We start from the raw sequence: 18,229 nt of genomic DNA, 5'->3' as shown, positions 1-18,229 counted from the left end.
CTGGCTACATTTTATTTCCAGTAAGCTGTAGAGCAGACTATTGCACACTTCTTGGCACCTTGACCTACGTAGCTGCTCTTTCAGGGGCCTCTCATACCATGCAGCAACAGTGGAGTCTCCTGCCCCCGTCTCGCTCCTTTATCTGTGTGGTTTGGAGTTTCTCAGATGAGGGTTACAGGCAGGGGAAGGAGAGACAGAATCGAAATGGTAAACACTACATAGGCTGAAGTGAGGACTTCATGTAAGAAATGACAGAAAACTCCTGAGCTGAAAAAACGCAAGTCCTGTGACTATAAATACCAAGATTTTCCTGTGTGGCTGGCATACTAATTGTGAAGACAACTCCCTGAAAAGAAGGTTCCAGAAATTTTGGAATGACCTCATAAATGAAATTAGCATATAGCCTCCTAAAATAACTTAGAAAGACAAGATTTAATTTAGATCTTTAAAGTCCCAGTATGCTTATTCAAAAAAGCACTATCGTTTATAGTTATTACCCAACACTACTCTTTCAAAAAATGGCTAATGAAAGAAAACAACGCAACATAATTGTAACTGAGCTTAAACTTAAAAGGCTTGATTTCTGAATTTAGGTTCAAGTCTAAGTTTTGTCACCACTCAAGAAAAGACATAAAAGTTTTTTGGCATTACCAAGGAATATTGTGGACAGCAAGAAAACTTTAAATAATGACTAATTAATCCTTGAAGGGAATATGTAGAATTTACAAAATGTCACATTCCAAAGTTGCTACGTAGAAAAACTTGCTCTTTTCTAACAAGTTTTCATCTTCATTAATGATGACTATGCTGTTCATAAGGAAAATTCCAGGCATCTTCAGAGCTAAACATGTATTGACTTCTTAAAAAAAAAAAAAAAAATTCCCTATAATCCCAGTGCTTTGGGAGGCTGAAGGGGGATGACAGGCAGGAGGATCGTTAGAGGCCAGGAGTTCAAGACCAGCCTAGGCAACATAGTGAGACGCCTTCTCTACAAAAAATAAAAAATTAGCCAGGTGTGGTGGCTTGCACCTGTAGTCTTAGCTACTTAAGAGGCTGAGGTGGGAGGAATGCTTAAACCCAGAAATTCATGGTTACAGTGGGCTATGATTGTGCCATTGTGCTCAAGCCTCAGGAACAGAGTGAGACCTTGTCTCTATATATAAACAATAACAAAAGGCCCAGGCGTGGTGGCTCACGCCTGTAATCCCAGCACTTCAGGAGGCCAACGCGGGAAGATCACGAGGTCAGAAGATCGAGACCATCCTGGCTAACACGGTGAAATCCCGTCTTTACTAAAAATACAAAAACAAAAATAGCCGGGAGTGGTGGCGGCCGCTTGTAATGCCAGCTACTCAGGAGGCTGAGGCGGGAGAATGGCGTGAACCCGAGATGGCGCCACTGCACTCCAGCCTGGGCAACAGAGTGAGACTCCGCCTCAAACAAACAAACAAAACAACAAAATCCCCAAAACTGTCCTCAAAAGTTGGAAAGTATCATGAGACCCTACTTTATTAAAATAAAATACAGATGATACCCCAGTTAAATACCACTTAAGCTGGCCAGACACAGTGGCTCATGCCTGTAATCCCAGCACTCTGGGAGGCCAAGGTGGGCAAATTATGAGGTCAGGAGTTCGAGACCATCCTGGCCAACATGGCAAAACCCCGTCTCTACTAAAAATACAAAAATTAGCCAGGTGTGGTGGCACACACCTGTAGTGCCAGCCAGTTGGGAGGCTGAAGCAGAAGAACAGCTTGAACCCAGGAGGTGGAGGTTGCAGTGAGCTGAGATCACGCCACTGCACTCTGGGGGATAGAGCGAGACTCTGTCAAAAAAAAAAAAAGCAAAAAAAAAAACCACTTAAGCTATCCTTACAGCTTACGTAGTTATACCAATGAAAAATAAAAAGAACAGGAATATTTGAAGTGCAAATTATTTATTTACATATTTAATTATTTTCCTCAACTGAATACTTATTGTAATACAGAATACAAGTACCTTTCTCTCCTCAATTAGTGTCTTGTTAAATTTTTTGTTCTGGTATTTACATACATAGGAAAACATCTTTATATGAATTTTAATAAGAAGTCTTCAGTTGTATAATTAAAGGAGACTCAGATTCAGTAACACTGTCATGCCCATTAAAAGTGCCAGCAAATGGATGAAAATATCACTGAAATTCACCTGACATATTAAACCACATTTTCTCACTTGATTAATTATACATGTTAAGACTGGAAGAAAAAATGTTATTTACTGCAGAAACTCTTAATAGGCATAATTTAATATAATGTATAAGTATATATTTTATACTCACACTTGCATATTTATTTTATTATAAAAATTAAAAGTCAGGAATGGCAAATGTAGTTTCCATTGGTTGATTATTTAAGTTATGCTTACTTTCCAAGCTTTATGCTCTATTATTTATAGTTGTTTTCTGTCATATTTTCTGTAAAAAGTTTATTATCACTTCCAGAACATGATTGGCATTGATTGATTTTTATGGGAATCTACTCTTCCAAATTCATTTAAACTGCAGACTTATCATCATGAATTTTTTAGTATTTAATAAGATTTAGCAAATATTTAATAAGGCCTCATATTCATAAAGTGAATATTATGTATGAATTTTCTGATGTACAATAAGATTTGATTTCTGGGAAAATGCTTTCCCACATCTGTTACATTCATAGGGCTTCTCTCCTGTATGAGTTATCTGATGTCTGAGGAGATGAGACTTCTTGATGAAGGCTTTGCCACATTCAATACATCCGTAAGGCTTCTCTCCTGTATGAATTCTTTGGTGTGTAACAAGCACAGATGTGTTGCCAAAAGCTTTGCCACATATGATACATTGGTAGGGTTTCTCTCCTGTATGAAATCTGGAATGTTTATAAAGGGATGAACTATACCTGAAGGTTTTCCCACATTCCTTACATTCAAACGACTTCTCAAGTGTATGAGATTTCACGTGTTGATTAAATGAGGAGTTCCAAGTGAATGTTTTCCCACATTGACTGCACTCATAAGGCTTCTCTCCAGTGTGAAGTCTCTGGTGGACTATGAGTTGGGCTTTATGCATAAACGCCTTCCCACAATCATTGCACACAAAGGGTCTCTCTCCATTATGAATTTTCTGATGAGTTACAAGGTGTGCCTTCCTGCTATAGGCTTTTCCACAGTCACTGCATTCAAAAGGTTTTTTCCTTGTATGATTTTTTTCATGTCTAATGAAATGAAACTTCTTTTTGAAGGCTTTGCCGCATTCCCTGCATTCATAAGCGTTTTCTCCAGTATAACTTCTATTGTAATTCAGTAAGTCTAAATGAGGTGGCAAACGCTTCTCAAATGATTTACATGATTTTTTTCTCATTGGATTAAGACTTGTGCTCATATTATAATGGTGGATTCTCTCCATAGTCAGAATTTTATTGAACGTGAGCAAAACTGACTTCAAAAAATTGTCTTTGCTTTCCCGATGCTTCCTTGGTTCATCAACAAGTGGGCAGTCAGATTCTAAAAAGGAGTACAATAAAACATTCCTAGTTACTTTTTCCCACCAACATGTTATAGAGAAAAACATCTATCGTTTCAAATATAGTATCTCATTCTGAAAGCAATCTTCTATTTGTCTCACTCCTTCTGAGCTTTAAGAATAAAACTGCTGAAGAGGGAATGGGAACAGATGCCTTAACTTGTGACCTGTGGAAAAACAGTAAAATAGGCACAAGGTAGAGTGAGGGTACAAAGTCAGTCAAAAGGCTGCTGAACAAGGGTACAGGGTTAGCTCATAAAATGAAGAGGGCCCACTGTGGCGATCTGATTAATGGACAGGACAGCCAAACACACAGGAGATAGGCGGGGCATGGTGGCTCACGCCTGTAATCCCAGCACTTTAGGAGGCTGAGGTGGGCGGATCATGAGGTGAAGAGATCAAGACCATCCTGGCCAACATGGTGAAACCCTGTCTCTACTAAAAATGCAAAAATTAGCTGGGCATGGTGGCACACGCCTGTAGTCCCAGCTACTCAGGAGGCTATGGCAGGAGAATCGCTTGAACCTGGGAGGCGGAGGTTACAGTGATCCGAGATCGCACCATTGTACTCTAGCCTGGCAACAGAGCGAGACTCCATCTCCAAAAAAAAAAAAAAAAAAGGAGACAAAGGCAAAGGGGTTAAGAGAAAATATCAGAGAACAGACTAGGTTTGGAGGAGGTGGTAACAGGCAGTTATATAAATCACTACATAATTAATTTCTAGATCATCTTGGTAGGATAATTCCCTATTTCTCTCACTTATGTCTTTTTCCTCTTAATCACTCTGCACAATATCAGTTTCCTTTAGAAACATTCTCAAATCTCCAGTCCTCTAACCCCAAGCAAACCACAGCAGAAGCATGTCTGTAGTCATGGCTCCAGCTCTACTGAGAGCTAGAATTCATTTGTACCTGTACTTGTAAGCCCAGGAACACAAATGTCCAGCAAGTCATCCAAGAATAAGTCATCCTTAGCTTGGGATAATAATAGCAAACAGATTCTATTTGCTATTTTTTTTATTCCGGCTGAGTTTCTATATATGACAACTACCTGTCATACTTCTGTTTGACAAATACTCTTTTTACATCCTCTTTCAATCTAACAAACCATTCTTCAGCAAGCTGCTTTGCTCCTGAATTCACATTTTTTCACTATCCTCAAAACACTATAAATCCCAAATCTGTTCCCATTAAAAAAAAATTGGGGAGAGGGGGTCTATAATTCCCCACGCTTAAGTTTCCCTCAATGTGGAGTGTTAGTACAATACTCCGAGCCTCTTTCTCTGTGTCTTATTCTGTGCGGAGCTAGACTGAGTGGTAGGCTACAGCCATCAGTACACATTTCTTTATAGAGTGGTTCTGACTCGGGATTTTGTTCCTTTCTTCTTTCTGCTCTATTTCAACAGATGGGAAGCAGCATCCTGCATTACCTCTACCGACAATAATCCACTGAAAAATTCAACATCAGCCTGGCAAACAAAATTATGCAAGATATGAATTCACTCATGGGAACATGCGTTCCACTAGTCCTCAACAAATACCTTCTACTCCACGGACTCTAGATTCCTAAATTCAATCTCTTGCTCATGTTCGTTCTCCACCTTAATTTGCCCTCCTTTATCTCCTCTCATCCTATCTAGAGCTTAGATATTCTTTAGGGAGGAACCACTGTTCCATAACCTCAAAAAAAGACTTCTCCAAATTTTGCATACTTTAAACTTTAAGCTCCATTTTCTATGAATTTCTAAGATAGTCACTGCTGCTGTCTGTACCATTCATTTTGACAGTTAATTAGAACAAAACTGCAATGTTAATGTGCACTGAAGAAATGTTTCATACTTGCTTGTTGAATTATAAGATACTTTATTTTTGGGCCGGGCACAGTGGCTCACACCTGTAATTCCAGCACTTTGGGAGGCTGAGGCAGGTGGATCATGAGGTCAAGAGATGAAGACCATCCTGGCCAACATGGTAAAACCGTGTCTCTACGTCTCTACTAAAAATACAAAAATTAGCTAGGCATGGTGGTAGGCGCCTGTAGTTCCAGCTACTCAGGAGGCTGAGGCAGGAGAATCACTTGAATCCGAGCTGAGATTGCACCACTGCACTGCAGCCTGGTGACAGAGTGAGACTCCGTCTCAAAACAAACAACCAACAAAAAAACCCCAAACTTTTATTTTCTATTTATATATTGTTTTCCTAACCACTAGGGAAAATATTTTAATATGAACATGTTTTGCTGTTCCAAATACCTTTCATAAGTTAGAAAATGGTAATGAGATTTTTGTTTCCTTTGAACCTTTTCAGGAAACGTTTTTAAAAGCCTAGTTGAATGGAAGAATAAGAAACATCCCCCACATTGCTATGACAGGGATACTGAAGAAAAAAAAGAAAAAGAAAAATAAGAAAAGAAACATCCCCCACAATGTCTGGCTCTATAACAATGGACTAATAAAATGTTAATTGTATACCATGATATGCTCAGCATAAAACAGATCATTCTCTTCAGGCACTATCATAAAACAAACAAACAAACAAAACAAAACAAAACAAACAAAAAAACAAACAAAAAAAAGCCTTAAAAGCCACAATGATTAAAAAAATATATATCCATGACAGTATATATAAACTTTTCATGACAGAGTCATAATAGAATTGGCTTGGGAGTTCAAAGAAAGTAAAGATTAATTTAGACAGGAGTTACAATGAAAGAGGAAAAGCTGAATTCAGACTTAATAAAATGCTGGTTTTAGGAGCAGACCAGAATCAGGATTAATGCCGAGAAGAAAACTGTATATAGGCTGGGCGCGGTGGCTCACGCCTGTAATCCCAGCACTTTGGGAGGCCGAGGCGGGTGGATCACGAGGTCAGGAGATCGAGACCATCCTGGCTAACACAGTAAAACCCTGTCTCTACTAAAAATACAAAAAATTAGCTGGGCGTGATGGCGGGCACCTGTAGTCCCAGCTACGCAGGAGGCTGAGGCAGAATGGTGTGAACCCGGGAGGCAGAGCTTGCAGTAAGCTGAAATCGCACCACTGCACTCCAGCCTGGGTGACAGAGTGAGGCTGCATCTCAAAAAAAAAAAAAAAAAAAAAAAAAAAGATTAGACAGTAATTGGTAGAGTAACGCCTCAAATTCAGATAATTTAACTTCATTATAAGGACTAAGTATATAGAAAAAGATCTATGTTGAGAAGGGAAGAAGAATGAGGGTTTTAGAAATTAAGAGAACAGAAACAAAGCGAGGACCTAGATGAAACAGGCTGTGTGAGAAGCCAGAGGAGACAGGAGAGGGACGCTCCATACAACAGCTGAGCAATGAGAAAGGGCACGTGTGCGGAAAGGAGGGTGAAGGCAGCTTTTGGGGAGCTGACTGATGATGTTACGTTAAAGGTGTGTGGCTTTTAAGAGGTGCTTCTAAGAAAAATTTCAGAGGTGCCTGTCCCTCACTCACCAACAGGGATCTCAACTTCACACACCCCCATCTGAATTTCTCTCACTCACCTGGAGAGCTCTGATGTAGGTTCACTCCTTCCACCATCCATGGCTCTTGTCCTTGCTCTACCTTGAGGATCACTTTTGTTTTGTTAATTGGACATCCTGTTGGTGGGAAAGTAACATAGAAGTGGGGACAAAGTGCTAGGCAAACAACCAGCTCACAGCTCAGGTTGCCTCCTTGAGTCTCAGGGTTTTTAAAGGATAACAAGCAGGCTTTAAAACAGAACAGACCTGGGCCGGGTGCGGTGGCTCACGCCTGTAATCCCAGCACTTTGGGAGGCCAAGGCGGGTGGATCACGAGGTCAGGAGATCGAGACCATCCTGGTTAACACAGTGAAATCCCGTCTCTACTAAAAATACAAAAAATTAGCTGGGTGTGGTGGCAGGCGCCCGTAGTCTTAGCTACTCGGGAGGCTGAGGCAGGAGAATAGCATGAACCTGGGAGGTGGAGCTTGCAGTGAGCCGAGATCCTGCCACTGCACTCCAGTCTGGGTGACAGAGCGAGACTGCGTCTCAAACAAAAAAACAAAACAACAACAACAACAACAAAAACCAGAACAGACCCTTCTCCTCCATCTGGGAAGTAGAAGCATAAGCAGACTATGTGAAGCTCAAAGGGGACTCAGAATCTTTGACAACTAAAATTTAGGGCCCAGCTGATTAATGCCTGAGAATGCTCACAGCTTTCATAAGTCTTTTTTTTTGAGATAGGGTCTCAGTCTGTCACCCAGGCTGGAATGCAGTGGTACGCCTAGGCTCAAGCCATCCTTCCACCTCAGCCTCCCAAGTAGCTGGGACGACAGGCACATGCCACCACACCTAGCTAAATTTTGTTGAGACAGTCTCACAATGTTGCTCAGGCTGGTCTTGAAATCCTGGGCTCAAGCAATTCTCCTGCCTCCCAAAGTGCTGGGATTATAAGTATGAGCCATCACAATTGGCAAGCGTTCACACATCTTAAAAGATGAGCACTATTAGTATATACTAAGTTACACTGAAAAGTTATCACTTATTGTCCTTACCCACTGAGATGAGGTTTCTATAGTTCTCCAACATCACATCCCAATACAAGGTTCTCTCAGTACAATCAAGCAGCTGCCACTCCTCTGCGGTGAAATCCACAGCCACATCCTGGAATGTCACTGATTCCTGTAACAGCACATTCATCTTCAAACTAAAGTGTGCATCATTAGCGAACTTGCAAGAGAATCAGGGCAGCTCCTTAATATCATATCATGTTCACTGTTGAGTTTGTAGAAAATGAGATATAATGATTACATGCTTGATTCAGAAATATGCTTTGTGATAGTAACAAAAATCTTATTAAACATATCCAACTGGTGCCAGAACAGTTCAACAGGGGAAAGAAAAGTCTTTTCAACAACTGGTACTGAGACCACTAGACATCCACATGCAAAAGTATGACACTGGACTCCCCACCCATTTCACATCATATAAGAAAATGAACTAAAATGGACCAGAGAGCTAAAAGAAAGAAACAAAGCTATCAAACAGTTAGAAGAAAATAGAAAAAAAGTTTTTTGTGACCTTGGATTAGGCAGTGGTTTGTGAAATATGACAGAAAAAGTGGAAGTGACAATAAAAATAAATAGGAATTCATCAAAATGAAAACTTCTGTGCTCCATAGGACACTGCCAAGAATGTGAAAAGAAAATCCACAGAATGGGAGAAAATATTCGCAAATCATGTATGTGATAAGAGGCTTGTATCTAGAATATATAAATAACTCTTAAAATTCAACAATGGGGGAGGGGAGAAAAAAACAACAATAAAAAGACAACACAATTTAAAAATGGGCAAAGGATTTAAAGAGACATCTCTCCAAAGATATATCTATCTATCTATAGATAGATATAGATATATGTATGTATGTATCTGTGTTGGTATGTGTATAGTAAATAAGCCCATGAAAAGATGCTTAACATTAGGGTCTGAAACTGAAGCAAGAAAGAAAAAAAAATAAAAAGAAAAAAGATGCTCAACATCATTAGTGATTAATCATTAGTGAAATGCAAACCAAAACCATAATGAGATAGCACTTCACTTCTATGAGGACAGTTAAAATCAAAGGCAGACAATGACCTGTGGTGGCAAGGATGTGGAGAAACCGAAACTCTTGTACATTACTCAACTCTTGTACACTGGGATTGCAAAATGGTACAGCAACTACGTTTTTTCTTTTTTCTTTTCTTTTATTTGATATAGGGTCTTGCTCTGTCACCCAGCTTGGAGTGGAGTGGAGTGGTGTAATCAGGGGTCACTGCAGCACCCAACTCCTGGACTCAAGTGATCCTTCTACCTCAGCCTCTGAAGTAACTGGGACTACAGGCATGTGCCACCACACCCAGGCAATTAAAAAAATATTTTTTGGGGCCAAGTGCGGTGGCTCATGCCTGTAATCCCAATACTTTGGGAGGCCGAGGCAGGTGGATCATGAAGTCAGGAGATCAAGACTATCCTGGCTAACACGGTGAAACCCCGTCTCTACTAAAAATACAAAAAAGTAGCCAGGTATGGTGGCATGTGCATGTAGTCTCAGCTACTCAGGAGGATGAGGCAGGAGAATCGCTTGACCTAAGAGGCAGAGGTTGCAGTGAGCCAAGGTTGCGCCACTGCACTCCAGCCTGGGCAACAGAGTGAGACCCCATCTCAAAAAAAAAAATTTAGAGAGGGGGTCTCACTACATTGCCCAGACTGCTCTTGTACTCCTGGCTTGAAGTGATCCTCCTGCTTCAGCCTCCCAAAGTGCTGGAATTACAGGCATGAGCTACCATACCCAGCCTGTGTAGTAACTACAACAGTTTAGCAGTTCCTCCAAATGTTTTTTTTTTTTTTTGAGATGGAGTCTCACTCTGTCGCTCAGGCTGGAGTGCAGTGGCGCCTCCTGGGTTCAAGTAATTCTCCTGCCTCAGCCTCCTGAGTAACTGGGATTATAGGCATACATCACTGATTTTTGTATTTTTAGTAAAAACGGGGTTCTACCACATTGACCAGGCTGCTCTTGAACTTCTGACCTCAAGTGATCCACCCACCTCAGTCTCCCAAAGTGCTGGGATTACAGGCAAGAGCCACTGCACTCAGCCTCCTCCAAGTGTTAAACAGAGTAACCATATAACCCAGCAATCCCCTCCTAGGTATATACCCGCGAGAATTCAAGACATTTGTCCACACAAAAGCCCACAGACAAATGTTCATAGTAAAGTTATTCATAGTCAAAAAAGTGGAATAATCTGGTGTCCATGAACTGATAAATGGATAAAGAACATGTGGTATATCCATATGATGGAATATTATTTGGCAATAAAAAAGGAATCAAGCACTGGTACATCTACAACATGGATGAACCTTGAAAATACTGTATGGGGCTGGGTGCCATGCCGCCCACCTGTAATCCCAGCACTTTGGGAGGCTAAGGTGGGCGGATCACTTGAGCCCAGGAGTTTGAGACCAGCCTGGGCAACATAGCAAGACTCAGTCTCTACGAAAATAAAAAATTAGCTGGGTATGGTGGCATATGGACCTATAGTCCCAGCTATCTGAGAGACTGAGGTGGGACAACTGTTTGAGGCTGGCAGGTTGAAGCTACAACAGAGTGAGACCCTGCCTCAAAAAACTAAATAAATAAAAAAGAAAAAGAGGAAACTATTGTATTGGGTGTAAGAAGCCAGTCATGAAAGATTACATATTTCATGGTTCCATTTGTATGAAATGTTCAGAAGAGAAAAGCCATAGAAACAGAAAGTCAATTAGTGCTAGGGAAAGGGAGGAATGAGTAGTGACTGCTAATTAGGGTATGGAGTTGCTTTTGGGGTGATGAAAATGTTCTGAAACTAGATAGTGGTGACATCTGTACAACTCTGTGAATACACTAAAAAAACCACTGAATTGTATACAATTGTTATTTTTTTTTTGAGACAGAATCTTGTTCTGTTGCCCAGGCTGGAGTGCAGTAGTGTGATCTCTGCTCACTCACTGTAGCCTCTGCCTCTCAGGTTCAAGCGATTCTCATGCCTCAGACTCCCGAGTAGCTGGGACTACAGGCGTGCAGCACCACACTTGGCTAATTTTTTTTGTACTTTCGGTAGAGATGGGAGTTTCACCATGTTGGCCAGGCTAGTCTCTAACTCCTGACCCCAAGTGATCCACCCGCCTTGGCCTCCCAAAGTGATGGGATTATAGACATGAACCACTGCACGTGGCTGACTGTATATACTTTAATCAGGTCACTTTTGTGGTATGATAATTATATTTCAATAAAGCTATTTAAAAATATCACTTATATATTCTTATTTGTTCACTCATAAAATATTTAATGAGGCTCCACCAACCCTATACTAGAGATATCAAAAGAAATAAAATTATTACTCCTCTCAGGAATCTTACACTCTATTAGAATCAATAAAGTAAACGTAAGTGCCATAAGATGTTACTGAGACTGTAAGGTTTACATGCCAGATGCATGTAAGCACAATAAAATAGGAACACATGGATAGTTTTACATGATAAAATACGTCCTTCTAACCATAATGCCAAAATCATGTTTAATGGATAAATGTTAAAAGCACTGAAATTAAAGACAAGTAGTTACATATCTACCACAAAAGAGATAGTTAAGACCATTGTCAGCAGGAATTAGGAAACTGTAACCCATGGACTGGCCTCCTGTTTTTGTAAACAGAATGTTACTGAAACGTAGTCACACCCATTCATTTACTTCAGCTTCAAGGACAGAGTTGAGTAGTTGCCACAGAGGCTGTATGGCCTTCAAATCTAAAATATTCACTATTTCACCCTTTATGAAAAAGTTAGCACTAGGAAGGGTTTATTCCAGGAATGCATAGCTAGTTCAGCATTGGGAAATGCACTAAAAATTATCTAAACTGGTACATTAAGGGTGGCAAGATATATTATATTATTGACAGCTATTTAAAAAAAAGGGTATGAAGCCAAAAGTTCCTAGTTATTAAAATAATCTTCGCAAGTTAAAAATCCTTAACTTGATTAAAAACAAAATAAACAACTATCTACCAGAATACAAGAGGAAACGGTGAAACACTGGGAGCACCCCCATTAAAGTTAGGACAAAAAAGACTTCTGGCTAGCAATTACAGGTAACCCCTGAACAACACAGGTTTAACCTGCCTGGGTCCACTTATACTCAGATTTTTTTTTTGCAATTAATACAGTTGGCCCTTGGTTGGCAGGTTCTGCATCTACAACCAAATGCAGATTAAAAAAAAAAATACAGTTATTCTGGGGTGAGGGAGAGCATTAGGAGATATACCTAACGTAAATGACGAGTTAATGGGTGCAGCACACCAACATGGAACAGGTATACATATGTAACAAACCTGCACGTTGTGCACATGTACCCTAGAACTTAAAGTATAATAATAATAAAAAAAAAATACAGTATTCTTGCCATGCAAAACCCATTAATATGGATGGCCAACTTTTCCTATCCTTGAGTTCCACAGGGCCAACTGTACTGTGGGACTTCAGTATGTTCAGATTCGGGGATCTGCAGGAGTTCTGGAAACAGTCTCCCATGGATACCACAGGATGGCTGTTCATTCAAAACTGCAGTGACTAGAAGTCCTGGCCATTGCAATGAGACAAGGAAAATATGGGGGAAGGTATAAATACTGGGCAAGAAGAGACAAAACTCCATTTGGAATGTATGATTGTCTACCTAAGAAAAAGAGGAATCAACTAAAGAACTCTTAGATCTAACAAGAGTTCTGTATATTGGTTGGATATAAATTCAACGTAGAGAAATCCATCTTTTTATTTTCTTCAGAGACAGAGTGTCGCTCTGTCACCCAGGCTAGAGTGCAGGGGTGTGATCATAGCTAGCTGTAGCCTGGATCTTCTAGGCTCAACTGATCCTCCTGCCCTAGCCTCCCTGGTAGCTGGAACCACAGGTGTGTGCCATTATGCCCTGCTAATTAATTTTTTTTTTTTCTAGAAATGGAGTCTTCTATATTGACTAGGCTGGTCTGGAACTCCTGGCCTCAAAGCAGTCCTCCCACCTTAGCCTCCCAAAGTGCTGGGAATATAGGCATGAACCACCATGCCCAGCCAAGAGAAGTCCATATTTTTCTATTTACCAAAATAGCAAACTAGAAGAGATAATGAAAAAAAGGCCTACCCCATTCTCAATAGCAACTAAAACCATATGTAAGAATAAATATAAGAAATGTACAAGAATTACAATAAGAAACTCATAAAACCTGTAAAATTATAATAAAAGGGCCAGGTGTGGTGGCTCATGCCTATAATACCAGCACTTTGGGAGGCTGAGATGGGTGGATCACCTGAAGTCAGGAGTTCGAGACCAGCCTGACCAACATGGTGAAACTCTGTCTCTACTAAAAATACAAAAATTAGCCGGGCATGGTGGCGGGCGCCTGTAACCCCAGCTATAACCCCAGCTACTCAGGAGGCTGAGGCAGGAGAATCACTTGAACTCAGGAGATGGAGGTTCCAGTGAGCCAGGTTGTAAGAAAGTCAGGTTGTAAGAAAACCTGAATAGGACTCATTGAAAAGTCATGAATTCTCTCCAAATTAACCTATTAAGTTTAATGCAATCATAATAAAAATATCTGGCTGGGCGCAGTGGTTTACACCTGTAATCCCACCAGCACTTTGGAAGGCCGAGGCAGGAGGATCACTTGAGGTCAGGAGTTCGAGACCAGCCTGGTCAACAAGATGAAATCCTGTCTCTACTAAAAACACAAAAATTAGCCGGGCATGGTGGCACATGCCTGTAATCCAAGGTACTTGGGAGGCTGAGGCAGGAGAATTGCTTGAACCTAGGAGGTAGAGGCTTTAGTGAGCTGAGATCATGCCACTGTACTCCAGCCTGGGCAACAGAGCCAAACTCTGTCTCAAAAAAAAAGAAAAAAAGAAAAAAGAATACCTAACATACTGCTTTATGAACCTTGACAATATTTGTTATTTTGATGACCTTAAAATTCATGTAGAAGAGTAAATGCTCAAGATAACTAGAGACTGGAAAAGGTATAAGATTTACTTATGGATCCAGGTGGGCATTAAAAAGGCTACATACCTGAACTTATAAATTGAGTTCATTTAGTGCTGCTTGGCACTATGTTCTTACTCTAGGGAATACTCTTAAGACAGTCATAGGAAACCTGATGCTGTATTTATCGCAGGCTGCTGCTGTGAATGTTATTTCTAATGTTATCTATATGAAAACTCATTAGAAAATATTTTCTTCAAAGAAATGTGTCAGGAAAAACTTTAGTTATAAGGAGAATAATTTTGCTTTATCTTCACAGACAATGCCAATACTTTTTAACTGGCTGGTTATCCATTTACTATGATTTCCAGGAAGACTGAGTACATATTTCCAGCTCAAATTTGTTCCAACCATCTGCAAACCCTATGACTTGGATATCAACTTACCAATCTTCTAAATTTCCTTTTAGACTTGATCTTTTATTCAGTTTACATTTTTCCTGACCATACATTTCCTTTTTATCATATGGACTTTTGAGAGATTTAAATAACTGGATGAATAGATGGATACCTTACCTGGAAGTTGATCATTTTCTGCAGCTCTTACACAGAAATCTATGAAAGTAGAAATGGGGAAAAGAATAGAAAGACCTGAGACACCAGGACTGCATGCAAAGTAGAACTCCGCTCTATCAGACCATAAGTACCCACACTGCAGCCTCAGAAAATGCCATCTAGTGTGGGAGAAAGACATTTCTAGCAAGACAGAAAAGTCCATGTTCCATGAACACAGATCTCTACTTGTGATTGTTAGGAATATATGGAGCTTAGATAAGGATGGTATATGTTTCTGTCCTACTGATCTAACACCAAGTGGTTCCTCTTGAAACGGTTATTTTTTTTTTTTCTCCCAGAAATTTATCCTGAAGAAATAATGAATGAGTTGAAAAACTAACTTAAAAGCTTGGCCTCTGAAGCTCCATAAGTCTAAAAATTATTCCTTCCTGTGATTCTCTGGTTTCTACTCTGAAGCTGGGATAAGAGATTGCAAATTAGGTTGGGCTTTCTTGAGAAGGCTGGATTCAGGGACCCAGGAACAGTTTTTTTTTGTTGTTTTTTTTGTTTTTTTTAGCTGGATCCTTCAGTTTAAACTCCAAATGTTTCTCTCTGTAGGAACTTCCCATCTCCTATGAGCTTAGACTGCTGGGGCTCTAGAAAGGGTACAATGGGCAAACCGGGAACTCCCACCTTCATTTACACAGTCTGCACTGGAAGATCTGCACATACACCAAGAGACTCTACAAAATGACCACAAATCGAAATTTACTCAGCATTCATTGCTCAAATATTTCAGGAGAATAAACCCAACTCTGTTTTATGCAGGAATGCTATACTGTGAAAAAAAGAATGAAATCTGGAGAAAATGTATCTGAGTTTGAATCTCAGTTCTTCCACTTACTAAGCTGTGTGAGTCCAGGCAAGTAATTTCACCTTTCAGCTTCAGTTAATTCACATGCAAAATGGTAATAGCATTTACTTCAAATGATTGCTGAGAATACCCTTCGAATGCACAGCAGCTTCTCAAGAATGCTTTCTTCCTGGATCCCTTGAAATGGCTTACAGTTTCCACCGGATCCCTTGAAATGGCTTAAAATTGTGGCAGGCTCCGGTCGGGCCAACTATGTTTTTGGAACCAGGAAAGGTACAGTTAGATGAGCAGACTCCTACACAGTGACCTTGACCTACAAGAGCGGGAATGCAAATTGAGCCTCTCCCAGTTCCACCAGATCCCTGGGCATCTACCCAATGCCAGTCGGAGCCTAACTCTTGCTTTCTCTCAGTTACTCGAGTTGAACAGGACCCACATATCCAAACCTGAAGTCACTGCACTTGGAGACTGTAAAGTTTTATCTCCGGTAGGGTAAACCTAGAAGCCAGTCCCCGCCTTTCTCTTACGTCCTCCGAGTCCAGCAAAGCCATACCTGCCACCCTTTCACTGCCTCGCTCGCAGCTCCGGTTCCAAGCCTGGGATCAGTTACTGCGTTGTCCACAGACTGTGGGGCAACCACCGCCAGCACTTCTCGCGGCGCTGATTTGAAGATTGAATACCGGCTACCGTCCTACTGCGCGTGTGCGGAAGTAACTGTCCACCTAGAGTTCCTGGGCTCCTCCCGGGTATAGGCCATCTGTCGGAGACCACATTTCCCATAAGGCCAGTGGAGCTCGTTTCCGGAAGGCGTCAGACGCTGCTGCTTCTTGGAAGGTGGTGCGGAGTTTCTGAGTTGGTATCTGTATTGCTAACCTGAGACCCGCGCTTTTTAAATCGTTTTCTTTTAAAAGGATACACAGCATCTTTAAATACTGGAAAGTAAAATCAGCAGTATGCTAAAAAAAATTTGCTCTAACTCAGTAGGGTTTCTTCTAGCAATGCACCAGGTTAAGTCAGAGAGGTGAAGAGGATCCAACAAATAAGACTGAGAAGGAATAATCCATGAAGTAGATGAAGTAGATGGAAAAGTAAGAGAGTTTAGATCTGCAAAACCAAGGGAAGGAAGTGTTTCAAGAAGAAGGGAGTGACCCACTGTCTCAAATGTTGCTCATAGGTCAAGTAAAATGAGAACTAAGAATGGACCACTGTAGCAATGGTCACTAGTGATGTAGAAACGCCATTTTGGCAGTGGTGGAAGTTTGATAAAGTCTGAGGAAAATTTGATAGGAGTTGGAGGAAAGGATGGGAGGAGAGGAAATGGAGAAAGCAAATACAGGTAATACTTGTAAGAAGTTTTTTTTTTAAGGTGAGCAGAAAAATAAGGCTATCATGGGATAGGGATTTTGGATCCAGTAATATTTTGTTGTTGTTGCCTTTTTCCACATATTCTAATTTTTTTTTTTTTAAAGATGGGGCTGGGTGTGGTGGCTTATGCCTGTAATCCTAACACTTCAGGATGCCAAGGTGGGAGGATTGTTTGAGCCCAGGAGTTCAAGACTGCCTAGGCAACATAGTGAGACCCTCATCTCTACAAAAAATAAAAAATTAGCCTGGCATGGCACCTGCCTGAAGACCCAACTACTTGAGAGGCTGAGATGGGAGGATGGCTTGAGCCCAGATAGTGGAGACTGCAGTGAGCCATGATCCCACCACTGGACTGCAGCATGGGCGACAGAGCTAGTCTCTGTCTCAAAAAATATAAAATAAAATAATAAATAAAATAAAGAAATTATAGTAAGCTTATGTACTAATTAAAAGGATCTAGGCTGGGCGCAGTGGCTCACGCCTGTAATCCCAGCACTTTGGGAGACTGAGGTGGGCAGATCACTTGAGGTCAGGAGTTAGAGACCAGCTTGGCCAACATGGTGAAAACCCATCTCTACTAAAAATAAAAATATTAGCCGGGCATGGTGGCAGACGCCTGTAATCCCAGCTACTGGGGAGGTTGAGGCGGGAGAATCGCTTGAACCCGGGACGCAGAGGTTGCAGTGAGCCAAGATCACACCACTGCACTCCAGCCTGGGCGACAGAGCGAGACTCTGTCTCAAATAAATAAATTAATTAATAAAATGAAAGATTCAGTAGATGTGGGAAATACACAATTCAGGATAGACAGGCTAGTTACATGGAGGAAAGTCCTTGAGGAGAGAAGGGATGGAATACAGTACACAATCACAGGGATCAATCTAAGTAAGAGTATGGATAATTTATCTCCATTGAAATAGAAGGGGAGGCAGAGTTTATAAGTACAGATGCAAACAGGTGGACAAATATGGTGGTAGAAGAAAGAGGATGCCCTGTTCTGAGTGCTTCTATTTTCCCAGTGAAATGGGAAGCTGAAATGAAGATGGGGGAAAGTATTGTAGGCTTGACAGAAAAGATGAATACTGTATTATGATTATTTTGATACATGGTTTTTTCATATTTTAACATCTGTGAAATTGCTATCTTACAAGTGATGGCATTCCATAGTTTAATCAGAAGCATTGTTTTTTATTAGTACATAAAATAATACAACTTATAATCAATGGCATCTGAGATTCAATAAAGTGTTATTTATGAATATGAGTAAGTGTGTAGATTAAGGAAATGTAGTACTATTGCCTGGCACCATTAAGAGCCGGCTTGGTATTAGTACCCATTGACTTTACTGGCATTTTCTATGCCATAAACACATCTCTCTCTCTCAATGTGTGTG

At 40.7% G+C, this 18,229-nt stretch overlaps 2 protein-coding genes across 6 annotated transcripts in view; one reads left to right on the top strand and one right to left on the bottom strand.

Annotated features, from left to right (window-relative positions):
• Positions 1–18,229, top strand: part of PPT1 (palmitoyl-protein thioesterase 1) — a 576,153-nt gene that overhangs the window by 107,418 nt on the left and 450,506 nt on the right. The gene's annotated exons all lie outside the window — the stretch shown is intronic.
• ZNF684 (zinc finger protein 684) lies at positions 1,918–17,156 on the bottom strand. Of its 5 annotated transcripts, none has more exons than XM_050800006.1 (5): positions 16,025–17,156; positions 14,619–14,657; positions 8,060–8,279; positions 7,044–7,139; positions 1,918–3,519 (listed from the first exon to the last, which is right to left on the bottom strand). In XM_050800006.1, exons 3-5 carry the CDS (start codon positions 8,202–8,204, stop codon positions 2,621–2,623), a joined length of 1,140 nt encoding a protein of 379 aa, XP_050655963.1. In that variant the 5' UTR covers positions 8,205–8,279; positions 14,619–14,657; positions 16,025–17,156; the 3' UTR covers positions 1,918–2,620. The 5 variants fall into 5 exon arrangements, with proteins under 5 accessions (XP_050655963.1, XP_050655990.1, XP_050655972.1 ...); XM_050800033.1 differs by having other exon boundaries at positions 8,060–8,186; XM_050800015.1 differs by lacking the exon at positions 16,025–17,156 and adding an exon at positions 15,502–16,018.

Source organism: Macaca thibetana, chromosome 1 (genome assembly GCF_024542745.1).
Source record: "Macaca thibetana thibetana isolate TM-01 chromosome 1, ASM2454274v1, whole genome shotgun sequence".
Taxonomy (NCBI): Eukaryota; Metazoa; Chordata; class Mammalia; order Primates; family Cercopithecidae; genus Macaca; species Macaca thibetana.
This window is presented reverse-complemented; position numbering and strand designations above follow the sequence as displayed.

Bases quoted from the DNA above. Each gene is read 5' to 3' on its own strand.
- ZNF684 (XM_050800006.1), bottom strand. From the start codon at position 8,204: ATGAATGTGCTGTTACAGGAATCAGTGACATTCCAGGATGTGGCTGTG. The intron at 7,140-8,059 runs GTAAGGACAATA...TCCCACCAACAG, and splicing joins TAGAAACCTCATCTCAGTGG to GATGTCCAATTAACAAAACA. The intron at 3,520-7,043 runs GTGAGTGAGAGA...ACTCCTTTTTAG, and splicing joins CCTACATCAGAGCTCTCCAG to AATCTGACTGCCCACTTGTT.